This window comes from Lemur catta, chromosome 1 (assembly GCF_020740605.2).
Source record: "Lemur catta isolate mLemCat1 chromosome 1, mLemCat1.pri, whole genome shotgun sequence".
Classification (NCBI taxonomy): domain Eukaryota; kingdom Metazoa; phylum Chordata; class Mammalia; order Primates; family Lemuridae; genus Lemur; species Lemur catta.
The window spans coordinates 148,917,285-148,929,385 of NC_059128.1; the positions used below are offsets into that span (position 1 = coordinate 148,917,285).

The window sequence follows — 12,101 nt, forward strand, 5'->3', positions numbered from 1 at the left end:
CACACATTTTGGGAGGGGGAAGGATACTTCAGGCCGGTGGCTCACGCCTGTAATCCTAGCACTCTGGGAGGCAGAGGCGGGAGGATCGCTCAAGGTGGTCAGGAGTTCGAGACCAGCCTGAGCAAGAGCAAGACCCCGTCTCTACTAAAAAGTAGAAACAAATTATCTGGACAACTAAAAAACAAAAAGAAAAAATTAGCCCGGCATGGTGGCACATGCCTGTAGTCCCAGAGACTCGGGAGGCTGAGGCAGAAGAATCGCTTGAGCCCAGGAGTTTGAGGTTGCTGTGAGCTAGGCTGACACCACGGGCACTCTAGCCCAGGGAACAGAGCGAGACTCTGTCTCAAAAAAAAAAAAAAAAAAAATTATGCTGAACGCTTACAATTGCCTTCAATTTGGGGGGTACTGTGCTATGACAGTCTAAATAGGTTAGCTCTAATTCTTACAACACTGCAAAGAGTTACCCTCATTTTACAGAAAAGAAAACTACAGTAGAGCAGAATCTAAACCTAGAACACCACAGTGCTCAAATAAAGCCAATTAATTAAAAGCAATCACCTTTATCATAAGATCTGGTAACTGAAGCCTTACATTTTTCCAACTATTGCTAAAAATTTATCAACAGGTACAATTATTTTTACAATTATTTCAATACAATTATTTTTATAATTATCCCAATTAGTCCCAAAAGAGTATGAAATAATTTCCCAAAATCCATTGGCATTTCAAGAAAAACAAAATTTTAGCTGCAAAAGATTAAAGCTAAAAGGAAATGGCTAGCATACGTTCCAGAAGTAACAATGACAGATGTTTACAAAGGCACAAAGCCCTCATTCTCAGGGGCTCGGGTTCCAAAGTCCACTCAGGGGCCCCCAGAACTCAGAGTGTCAGAGCCAAGAGGGCATCTCCTCAGTCTACACAACTGACCTTCACCCATTTCATTCTCTTTTGTGTGCACTACTCGCTTCAAACTCCATTAATGTTGACAAAATATGCCATTCTGCAGAAGCCATTACAGATAAATGATCACAATCAAGAACTGTGCCCTTCCTCATTACAAAGCCACTCCTTCCCAATAATCACAACTTCAATCTGCTAACATAATCACTGAAAATAACTTTATTGCTAAAGACTACTGTCTGCCAAATTTTTTGTGACAACTGATGATTAAACTTAGATCATTCCATAGATTTGTTTGGGAAAAAAAAACTGATTTGATAGGAATTGATGCTCAGGTTAGGGCCTATTTTGGGTTAGTAGGAAATCTACATTAAGGATAACTGTTGGCTAGGTGTGAGTGGCTCACACCTGTAATCCTAGCACTTTGGGAGGCCAAGGCAGTAGGACTGCTTGAGGCCAGGAGTAGGAGGTTGCGGTAAGCTATGATGATGCCACTGCACTCCAGCCTGGGCAACAGAGTGATACCCTGTCTGGAAGGAAAAAAAAAAAAGATAACTGTTATTAGTCAAAGTCCAATAGGGAGCTCTCAAAAATTCAACTAGGTTTAGGGGGTAGATGACACCCACAAGTTGGGTGGAATCATCCCATTTCATTCCACCCTGCCTTCGAAGCCAATCCTCAGCAAACTATTTAACTACAACATGAGGAAAGCAAGAGATGGCATTGGGAGGTAAAGAATTATTCTGGTATATGGCTTAAGTCAAACAGTTTCAAATGTAAACAGCCAGCACTAGGGCCCCCCCATACTTCCCAATTTTTCTGTTAAGTCAGAATCTTGTCAATCAAAACAGTCAATCTGGTTTCAGTCAACACGGTTTCTGAATATAGAGAAAACCTCAAAGGGAGAGGAATAATTTAGTATTAAACAAGCAGGAGGTCACATCAGCTAAGAGGAAAGATGGATCAAGCTTCCCCTTGCAAGTCACAATGCTTGAAAAGTTAAAAAAAAAAAGCGAGAATGGAGTGGGTTTCAATGGGTGGCATCTTGCTTCATTTAGGCAACTGTAATTCCTTACCAATACCTTTCTGTTGCTCTCTTCCAAAGTAACAGAGATGGCAAAAACAGCCTTAGTGAGCCAGGCCTTTACCTCTTTGTCAGTGTTATGGGTGGGGGAGGGGAGGGAGCACTACTTTGAAACTGCTGCATGGTAGACTTCATCAACCCTTTGCTTAAGTGTCATGAAGAATGACACCAAAATGGTCCTTTATTTGCTAAGAATGAATACAGCTGAAATAAACCTTGCCCAGTGTGAAGAATTAGATGGAGAAGTGGCAAGATTAAGCAAACCATGTGACTTTTAGCACCAGAAATAATTCAAAGGGGTTAAATTTTAGATCTACAGAATTACCTGATAATACCATGGTACTATAAATAAATGAAAATTTCTCTTGAAGCAGGAAAATGTATAAACACTTTTTACCCTGGCAAACAACTTCAATAACAAAAATATTTTAGCCATTTCACCTCCTCATGTATAGCTTCCATAAGAGCCAACTCCCTTATTATATATGCACAGTTATGAGGGGTTTTTTTAAATGAAAAGACAAAAAGCTAAACAAACATGCACTCAAAATTTTACACATGAGGAGAAAGTTGCATCCATTTTAAGTAGTACTTTAGGAAACTAGACATTTTAGCCTACTGAATCTGAAAAGGACTCTCTAAAAGTAGTATTTGTAAAGTAGCTACAATGGAAGGGAGAACTGGGGTGGAAAAGGCAATTTTACTCACTCATCAAACTTTCAAGATTTCTCTATTCCAAGTACAACTATTTAACTTTGAAAATGTGTCAAGATAAAGAATGTGTAGTAATGTCAAATGAAGAACTGGAAATCTGCAAGAAAGTGAACATTTTTTCCCCAAAATATCTTCATTGTTTTCTAAAATATATATTCCTAGAATTGGAAATAAAAATCTCACGGACAATATCAAGTCTATGCAATCCCAAAGCCAGTGTAGCTTACCTTTTCTACTTTAAACTTCAGATAGTCACAGAAGTTTCCCCAGACAGTGCTGATACCACAACAGCCTACTAACTAGGTTATGCCTTCGTGGCAACCTCATCAGCACAGGCTTGCCCAACTAGCCATGGCCCACTTCCCAGGGTCCATGTTGATAAAGTCCATTCCCATGCACTTTAATGGAAATAGCTCAAGCATGACTTTTTTAAAAGACCACAGATTATATTCAAAGGCTAAGAAATTAAGATATCAATGATGAACATTTCTTTCTCATATATTTTTATCAAGCATTTTCTTAATTCAACAGACTTCAATCTATAAACATCTACCTGCTGAACTGGATTCAAGGCAGCAATCTCTGTAATTACTTCCAAAGAATGTAAAGTTTGGTATTCTGGCCAACAGGTGAGATTTATGCACTGAGAGGACACATGCACCTAGTAATATATATAGAATGATGGAAGGTGTGTAACAAATACTAAAATACCATTTCTTATTCATTTTCTCCCTTTTTCCTCCCCACCCCAAAGCCTTTTGAAATTAACCTACGAATCAATGGCATTCCAATTAAAATCTCATTTTTTGGTGAAAATTCAAAGTTTATCAAAAATTTAACCAACATAAGTTACATCTGGCCACTTCTACAAGATGAAGGAAGAAAGGGGTAGGAAAGTGGATCTTTAGCTACATCTGTAATATTTCAAGAAAAAACTATTTTGGATGATGTAGCACAAGTCAGAAATAAATTTGTATTATGTTTTTAAAAAGCATTTTAGGGATGGATTTTATAATTTTCAAAAGAACATGCATATAATCTTAAACATACACAGAGTATACACATGACTGGAAAAGTTTAGACTTATAATGTAGAATAAAATATACTGATGCTGAATACAGGTTCAATCCCCATTCTGTGACTTAGTCATTATGAGATACAAGACAGGAATTTATACAACTAATTATTTTAGGCAGCAAACTGCCTTACTCAGTGTCTGAGGCCACTTTAGGTTTCCTGCAAGGAGACAATCCCAGGAGTGCTCAATATTCAGGGTCACATCAAGCTGGAATTCTAGAACTTATTTTTCCAGGAAGCATTTTAAATGCCCAACGCAGCAACTGTATAAATTATATCAGCACCTGCACCCCTTTTCTCCATCCAAGAGACTCAGAAAAATCCTGCCCCTTGGCAGGTCCAACTGGGAACAACAGTGCCATCCTGGGTGGGGGTGGGCTACAACTACAGTGTTTCCTTGGCTCAAGATGGCAACAGCGTCACCCCCGCTAGCCCCTCACTGCTAGTGATGTGAGCCTTTCCTGGGTGTTTCACAGAATCTTGACACCCAGCTCTTAGACACGGCACACACAACTCTGAATTTCTGCTCCCAGCGTCGCCTCCAAGGCAGCAAAGGCTCACATCCTACGTGCCAAAAACAAACCAAAAAGCATTAAAGGGCAACTCGTGAGCAGCTCACACACTGAAGTCCCTAAACTCTTCCTCTGAAACGCGAAGGCCCTTCCCTCCTTGACCTGAGCGGCCGAGAGCACCCGCCGCCAGTGCTGGCGGGGATTAGAGCAGCCGCGTGCCGGGCCGCGTTCCCAGGGCCGCGGCGGGCCGGGCTGCGTTCCCAGGGCCGCAGGGGCTCTGCCTCCGCCCGCCTCTCCCGGGACCGCCGCAGGCAGAGCGAGCGCAGTCCCCGGATACGCAGCCCCGGCACCACCGCGCCTGCAGGCCTTTTTAACTATCAAGGTAACAGAACTGGCAAAAAACCCAAACGATATTTAAATGAGCCAAATACGAGATAAGAATAGCGGCAAACAAATCTCATCATTTTGTTGGAAAACTCAACTCCCTCCTTTCAGGTCTCCAAGTTATCATGATGTTTTAAACCAATTGCCCAGACAAGACACCTCACTTGCCAATTCCCAGGAGTCATTTCTGGGGGGATGTTTGAGGAAAGCAGTATCAGCGGGCAAGACCCTACCACTGTCCCTCGCCCCCTAAAATGACAAAAAGACAGGCGTCCCCAAGTCTCCTTTCCCAAGGTCAGGTGGCATCAGTTACTGTAAGGAAAAGGTACCCCAAATTACTTAGTGAAGCCTGTTCACACAGGAAGCAACTCAGTTAAAGAGCACATCTTAAAAATTGAGGTAGACTGCACATACGGTAAGATAAATGGATTTAGACATTCTATGTGTCACAATCAAGACAGGGGTCAGCCTATCATCCTCCAAAGTCGTGGCTCCTTCCCAGCCCTCACTTTTTAAAGAAACAGTATATTCTGAAACTGTTAATGATCACTTTCTTCAAAGGAAAGGAAGAATTTAGGCTGTGAATGGGACCTCTTATATAAACTCCACCACTTCAGTCTTCTACTCGGAGCATTGGTTTGTCACTTTTAAAAAATTTTCTAGCATTCTAAATCCAGGAACTAATAAAGCGGTCAAACTATTAGTTTCCAAGTTTTCTTTTTTTAAAGGAAAACCTAAATGGAGGAAGTAGAATCTTGCTCAAAACTAAGCAAATGGTTTTTTTTAAAGGGATATTTATTTTAATAACATTACTATCTTAATGCTTGCCCTAGCACTGCACATGCTAAAAGGTGAACTTTAAGGACATCTGGGTACCTCCCAGGAGCAGGGGAGCTTCACTTCTCACCTCAGGCTCGCCCATGCAGTTTAAAAAGTGAATAAGCCTTTTGCACATCTGGCAACTGAACATCCACTGTTTTAGCCCAAATAAAATGTAGGTGATCTTTAACTGGAAATATAGATAAAAACTGACATTTAAACTCAACGCCACTGGATGTTTTCAGGAGCCATCTCCCCTTCAACTCCCTCAGCTCACCCTCCAAGTGATCCCAATCTGCAAGTGAACTGGCTCCATTTTTCCATTCCTGGGATTTAGGTCAGTAATTACCTCGATCATTTTTTTAAACGTGATGAAACAACATACTAGAAACATTTATGAATGTGTCAAAACTATAAGGTGAGTCGATTCAAAGCTTAAAAACGAAGGAAAAATGATAACTGCCCCTAGCTTAATACCTAGAAGGAACCTTTAAAAAGGAGGTGCCCACAACAAGTAGATTAGGATTTCAACTTTTTTCCAATAGGAGAAGCCTGTTTCAGGCCATCAGGCGATAGCTCCGCCCTCCTCCCCCAATAACAGGTTAGGAGTGGAAAAAGCTGCGGCGCTGTGCTCACCTTAGCCTTTCTCGCCCGCTCCTACTCACGCAGGCAGCAACTCCCACTAGAATTTTTTAAAGCCTCTGCCGTCCCCAGCTCTCCCTCCAAGGCAAGACTACAGCGACCACACACACTAATTCTCACAGGTCTACGGGTAGATCGCTGAAATTACCGCCCCCCTCGGCAGAACCCGCTCCTCAAAACCTTTGGCCCCTATCTCCAATGGGTTCGGGCGGGTATAAGGTACTCGTCTAACACCAAAGTTAGAAAGGAGGAACAGGTAACATGGTGTGAAAAGTAAGCAAGGTTTTAGCGACAGCCCAAAGAGCGAAACCAAGCCCAAAGGCTGCGGTGCAGCCCCAAGACCCTGCGCACCCCCACGAAAAAGCCGCGCGTGGCTGCTCCGGTTTTGTCCGAGGGCAGTGGCGCCCCAGGCAGAGCCTCCTCCCAACCAGGGAAACCGGTTCCTAGAGGGACTGAAGCCGGAGCCGGCGGGAGCGGCCCCAGAGACTTCCAGCCGGGTGAAGGCAAGATCGCCCCCTAATTCCGCTCCTATCTCGGCTACAGCCGTGAGCCCACAAATCCGAGCGGGGATTCTACATGAGAGCTTGGGGACCAGAACACGCTTTTTACACAGTATGGCAAACAGCCGCGGAGCAGACAAAGGCTTAAGACCCGGGGCCACCTGGCCCTCAGACCCACAGACGCCCACTCTCTCGCCCGACACAAGGAGGCAACGACTGCCACGCTGTCCAAACAACAACAAAAAAATCAGTCTTTCCCTCACAACTAACTGCACACGTGGAAACCGGGTCTACACAGGAGCACACAGTCCAAACGCCCACCAACCAACACAACCATCTCTTTCCGGGCTCATGCCCCATTTAAAACCAACAATCTCCGAAATTTGCAAGTAAAAACGAGAAAATAAAGGAGCGCCCTCTCAGCGCGCTGGGAGGCCTCTGGCGTGCCCGCACGAGGAGGCCACGTCTACACACACACCTATTTCTTCCCAGCTCATGCCTAATTGGAGACCACGGCTGCCGCGGCTTGCCACACTGAAAAGTGAAATACAGAAAAGGGCAGTGGGAATTTTCGGGGGCCCCTCGCGGCACGCACACAGAAGCTACGACTTCTAGTTGCACACACTTCCCGGGTCATGATCTACTTGGTAGCAACGACTGCCACGTAGCCAAAGGAAATCCAAAGAAAGTCCGGAAAGGAGAGGGCCCCTCTCCTTACGTTGGGACCGGCTAAGAGGCCATTCTCGAACACACATGCGGTTATCCGGCGAACACGAACACACGCCCCCAACACCACGCACGCACTCACCTCGTCGTCGTGGTGCTGGCAGAAGCCGAGGCGCTCGGGAAACACCGAGAGGATGGAGAAGGGCGGGCCGGGGAAAGGCGGCCCGAGCCCGAGCTGCTGCGCCGCTGCCGCGGCGGCGGGACCCGGCGGGCCGCGCTCGATGTAGTGATCCTTGGTGAGGCGCACGCGCTGGTGCGCGCGGACGCAGTTGTCGCACAGGTGCTCCTGGCAGTCGAGGCAGCGCGAAGAGGCCGCGTTGCCCTCATCGCACGAGCTGCAGCCGTGAGGCCGGCGCAGCAGCAGCGCAGACGGGGAGGCGGCGGGGCCACCGGGTGCCGAGCGGGAAGGCGCGGGCGGCTGCGGCGCCTGGGGCAGCGGCGGCGCGGAGGCGGACGCGCGCGGGTGTGCGTGGTGAGCGTGGTGCCGGTGGTTGCTGTGGCCGCCCGCGCCCGCCGGAGCGCCGGCGCGCCCGTTCTTGGGCGGCGGCTCGTCGGCTGTGGCCACCACGGCGTCAAGCAGGTTGCTGAGCAGGAAGGCGGACGAAGGCAGCGCGTCCATGCCCGCCGCCTCGGCCAGTACTACTTTCTGGTCGCACACCGGGCAGCGCAGCTTCAGCGGCTCTCCCGGCGCGCCGCCACCGGCGGCCGGCAGCCGGTGCGCTTCGAGACAGGGGCGGCAGAAAGCGTGCAGGCAGGGCAGGACGTGCAGGCGGCGCGCCGCCGCCCCAGGGGCCCCGCCGCCGCCCCCCGACGACGTGGACGTCTGCGAGGAGGAGGACGACGCGGACGAGTTGGAGGAAAGCGGCGCCGGCGAGCCGCACATCTCCTTGCACAACAGGCAGATCTGGAAGTCGGTTTCGGGGAACGAAGCCATTTGCAACCCAGCCCGGAGGAGGGAGGAGACCAGAGAGGAAGAGGAGGAGGAGGAGAAGAGAGCGGACGAGGTGGGTGGGGGAGCCGACTCACTCAGAAAAATGCATCGATTAGGCCTGCAATCCGGGAGCCGGCACCAGAGCAGCGCTGCCCGATTCGCCTCGCCACGTCCGGCTCGAGCACTGCCACCCCTGACACTGCAGGCATTAAATGCCACTATCCAGCGGCTACACAGATTCCTCCCGGAGGACTTGGGGCCCGCGTGCCTTCCGAAGAGGGAACGCCGGAACAAGCCCAGACTCGCGAGGGGCGAACGAGGGCAGGGAGGTCAGAAGACTCCCTGGAGCAGCTGGGGCTTCGCTTCGCGATAGCCAAGGAGTCCCCAAAAGGAGAGTCCGCTGTGCAATCCCAGTCCAGGCGAGAGCAGAATTTGGTTCGACGAGTATTTGGTGCGTTGCTTTTCTTTAAATGGATTTAGTCTCTAGGGAGGGGAAGGTGCCCCAAAATAGTAAAGGCGGGAGCGGCGCGTCGCCAAGCCAGTGTCCCCCCGCGCGACGCCTGTCGCCCCGCCGCATGACGCGGCGGCCAGGGGCTCCTGGGTGGCCCGGCGTGCTGTGCTTGGGGGCTTGCGCACGGCCAGGCGCGGCCTCCCCTGCAGGGCGGTCGGCCCTGCAGCAGCTGCAGCTCGTGGTGGCCCAGCCGCGGCCGCACGCGTGCAGTACGCACGCGCGTCTCACGCGCCTCGAGTCTCCCGCGCGCCCGCCCAGCCGGGCCCCGGCTGCCCGCGCTTAACACGCACGCGCGCCCCACGCGGCCCGGGGCCCTCGTGCCCCCGCCTCGCTGGGCCTGGGCGCCTCCCGCACGCTCTTTCGCGTCCGGCTTAGCCGCGCTGTAGCGCAGGGCCGCAGGTCCCCGCGGGCCGCCCTGAATTATTCATCGGCAGGAAGATATTAGATGTACCCGCTCCGCGCGGGCCGTCGTGCAATGCTATCCGAGCTCCGCGCGCGCCCCGCGCCCCTCCTCCTCCTCACGTCCGTCCTCTCTGAAACCTTGGCAGCGAAGGGGATCACATTTCCTTTGTCATCGGGCCATTTCACCCTCGCCTTGGTCCCCCCTCCGATCCCGAGCCTCGGGGATGGAGCCTTCTCCCGGGCGCGCTGGAATCAGTGGAACCGGCAACGGCCCCGCGCGGCGAGCTCGGGAGCCGCGTGGCCAACGCAGCCGGCTTGCGCCCGCGTCATCTCCTCTCTCAAACGAGTCGCCGAGCGGGACGCGGGTGGCCCCGGCCGCGCTGCGCCTACCGGGCTTTGCTCCCGCCGTGCCCTGGCCTCCTGGGGCTTTGCACAACTCCCCCAGTTCGGGATGCGTGCGCGCGCGCGCGCGTCCTCTCTTTCTCTGTTTTGCCGCCTCTTCCTCCTCTTCCTCCTCCTCTTCTGCTCAGTACGCTGGTTATTGGGACTGATCGGAATTCGGAATCCTTTTAATCTCCAAAGGAGCAAACTCACTTCCGCCCGAGTGCGGGGAGGGGGCTGGGGGAGGGGAGGCAGGGGAGGGGGCTCCAGGCAAACAGGAAACATTAGCCCTCTCAGCACGGCCTGCTTTTGTGTGCTCCCTCCCTCCTCCCTCCGACCTCCTCCCTTCTCCCGGCCGCTGGGGAGCTGAACGCCCCCGGGCTTCAGTGTGACGACCTTTGAAACCTTCTGCGCGAGGAGCGGAGAGCTACTCTTCCGTTCATTTAAAAAAGAAAAGAAAAGGTTTCATTCTGTATCCCTGGCTCAACGGAGGCTGATAGCCGCTGCCCGGGAGATCTGGGTTTTCCCCCACCTTTCTTTTTTTTTTTTCTTTCTACGCTTTCTTAAGGTCTCTGTGATCAATACCAAAACATCACACAGTTGTGTGCCATTGGATGCGTGGAATTGAGCGAATCTGAATTCTGATCAACAGAGGGGCCAGTTCCCTTTTGAGTTTTAATAGGGTTAGCGGGAGGAAGGGGGCAGCTGTTCTAGGGAGGCGACCTGGTGACGGCCCCGAGGCCATCTGGGTGGTTCCCGAGGCTGCCTGGGCGGTTCTGGGAGAGGAACTTGCTTGGCCCTGGAAAGAGACTGGCTTGGAAGGGCAGAAAGGGCCGCTTGCCAGAATTTAGGGAGTAGCTGGCCTGGAGGTCAACAGGGGGAACAATTGTCCCCATTACTCTTGCTGTTGGTGATATCTTGGGTCCTGTTTAAACTGTTGGAGGCAACAACCTGATGACTCTCAAAAACATCATGTTGGGAGAAAGAAGCCAAACACAAAAGAGTTCATACTGTGTGATCCCATTTATAGGAAATTATAGAACAGGCAAGACTAAGCTGTGGGGTTAGGAAAAGTACCCTTGGGGATAAGGAGGTATTGACTGGGAAAGGGATTGAGAGAACCTTTCGGGGTAATGAAATAAAAATATACTGGTGTGTATGTACATTTGTCAAAACTTATAAATGCCAATTAAAGTCTGCAAATTTTCACTGTGTGTAAATTACACCTCAATAAAAAAATTTTTTTAAAAACTTGGTGTTCTAGGGCCAGGCGCGGTGGCTCACGCCTGTAATCTTAGCACTCTGGGAGGCCGAGGCGGGTGGATTGTTTGAGCTCAGGAGTTCAAAACCAGCCTGAGCAAGAGCGAGACCCCGTCTCTACTAAAAATAGAAAGAAATTATCTGGACAACTAAAATATATATATAGAAAAAATTAGCCGGGCATGGTGGTGCATGCCTGTGATCCCAGCTACTCGAGAGGCTGAAGCAGTAGGATCATTTAAGCCCAGGAGTTTGAGCTTGCTGTGAGCTAGGCTGACGCCACGGCACTCACTCTAGCCCGGGCAACACAGCAAGACTCTGTCTCAAAAAAAAAAAAAAACCTTGGTGTTCTGCATAACCATGTTGGATCATAAAGGTGAAAATGTTTAAAAATGATTTTGCTCATTGGAATCCAGGGAAAGATTAACCTGGAAAGAGCCCTTAAATCAACCCAGCTGGACAAACTAGAGCTGAAGGCCTGAGGAAGCTACAGAAGCACCTCCCTAAAAGGACAAAGCCATTCCCCGGCCCAGGTGCTGTCCTGAGATGGGAAGAGCTTCCCAAGGCCTGGCAACCTTGCCAGGAAGGTCCACGTCTCAGCCGCCCTCCAGAGAACCCTCCTCAGCACCTGGAACAAAGTGAAAGATCTGTGACCATTTACTACAATGGGTGAGAAGTGGCAAAATTATTGAGCAAATAAAACCAGAAAAGAAATCCTCTTTGCCAGCTGAAGAAGTAAACGGTTTTATAATTTAAAAATTAAAGAGGAGCTTCTCGGCCGGGCGCGGTGGCTCACGCCTGTAATCCTAGCCCTCTGGGAGGCTGAGGCGGGTGGATCGCTTGAGGTCAGGAGTTCGAGACCAGCCTAAGCGAGACCCCCATCTCTACTAAAAATAGAAATAAATTATCTGGCCAACTAAAACTATATATATAAAAAATTAGCCGGGCATGGTGGTGCATGCCTGTAGTCCCAGCTACTCGGGAGGCTGAGGCAGTAGGATCGCTTAAGCCCAGCAGTTTGAGATTGCTGTGAGCTAGGCTGATGCCACGGCACTCACTCTAGCCCGGGCAACAAAGTGAGACTCTATCTCAAAAAAAAAAAAGAGGAGCTTCTCATGCCACCATCTTGAGACCTGCAGGTAAACATGTACCCACACATGAATCAACGCACTCCTATAATTTTTTACTGTAATTCTACAAAACTGGCCTTGCTCCAGAGATGTTTTATATGTCTTTTGCTTTTGTTTCTTTTCTTTGA

At 49.7% G+C, this 12,101-nt stretch overlaps 1 protein-coding gene across 1 annotated transcript in view; it reads right to left on the reverse strand.

Moving 5' to 3' along the window:
• Positions 1 to 8,292, reverse strand: part of TRIM71 (tripartite motif containing 71) — a 67,223-nt gene extending 58,931 nt beyond the window's left edge. The window contains exon 1 of the mRNA XM_045537501.1: positions 7,441 to 8,292. Coding sequence (XP_045393457.1) covers positions 7,441 to 8,292 — 852 coding nt within the window. The remainder of the gene's footprint in view (positions 1 to 7,440) is intronic.
• Positions 8,293 to 12,101: the final 3,809 nt, after the last annotated feature.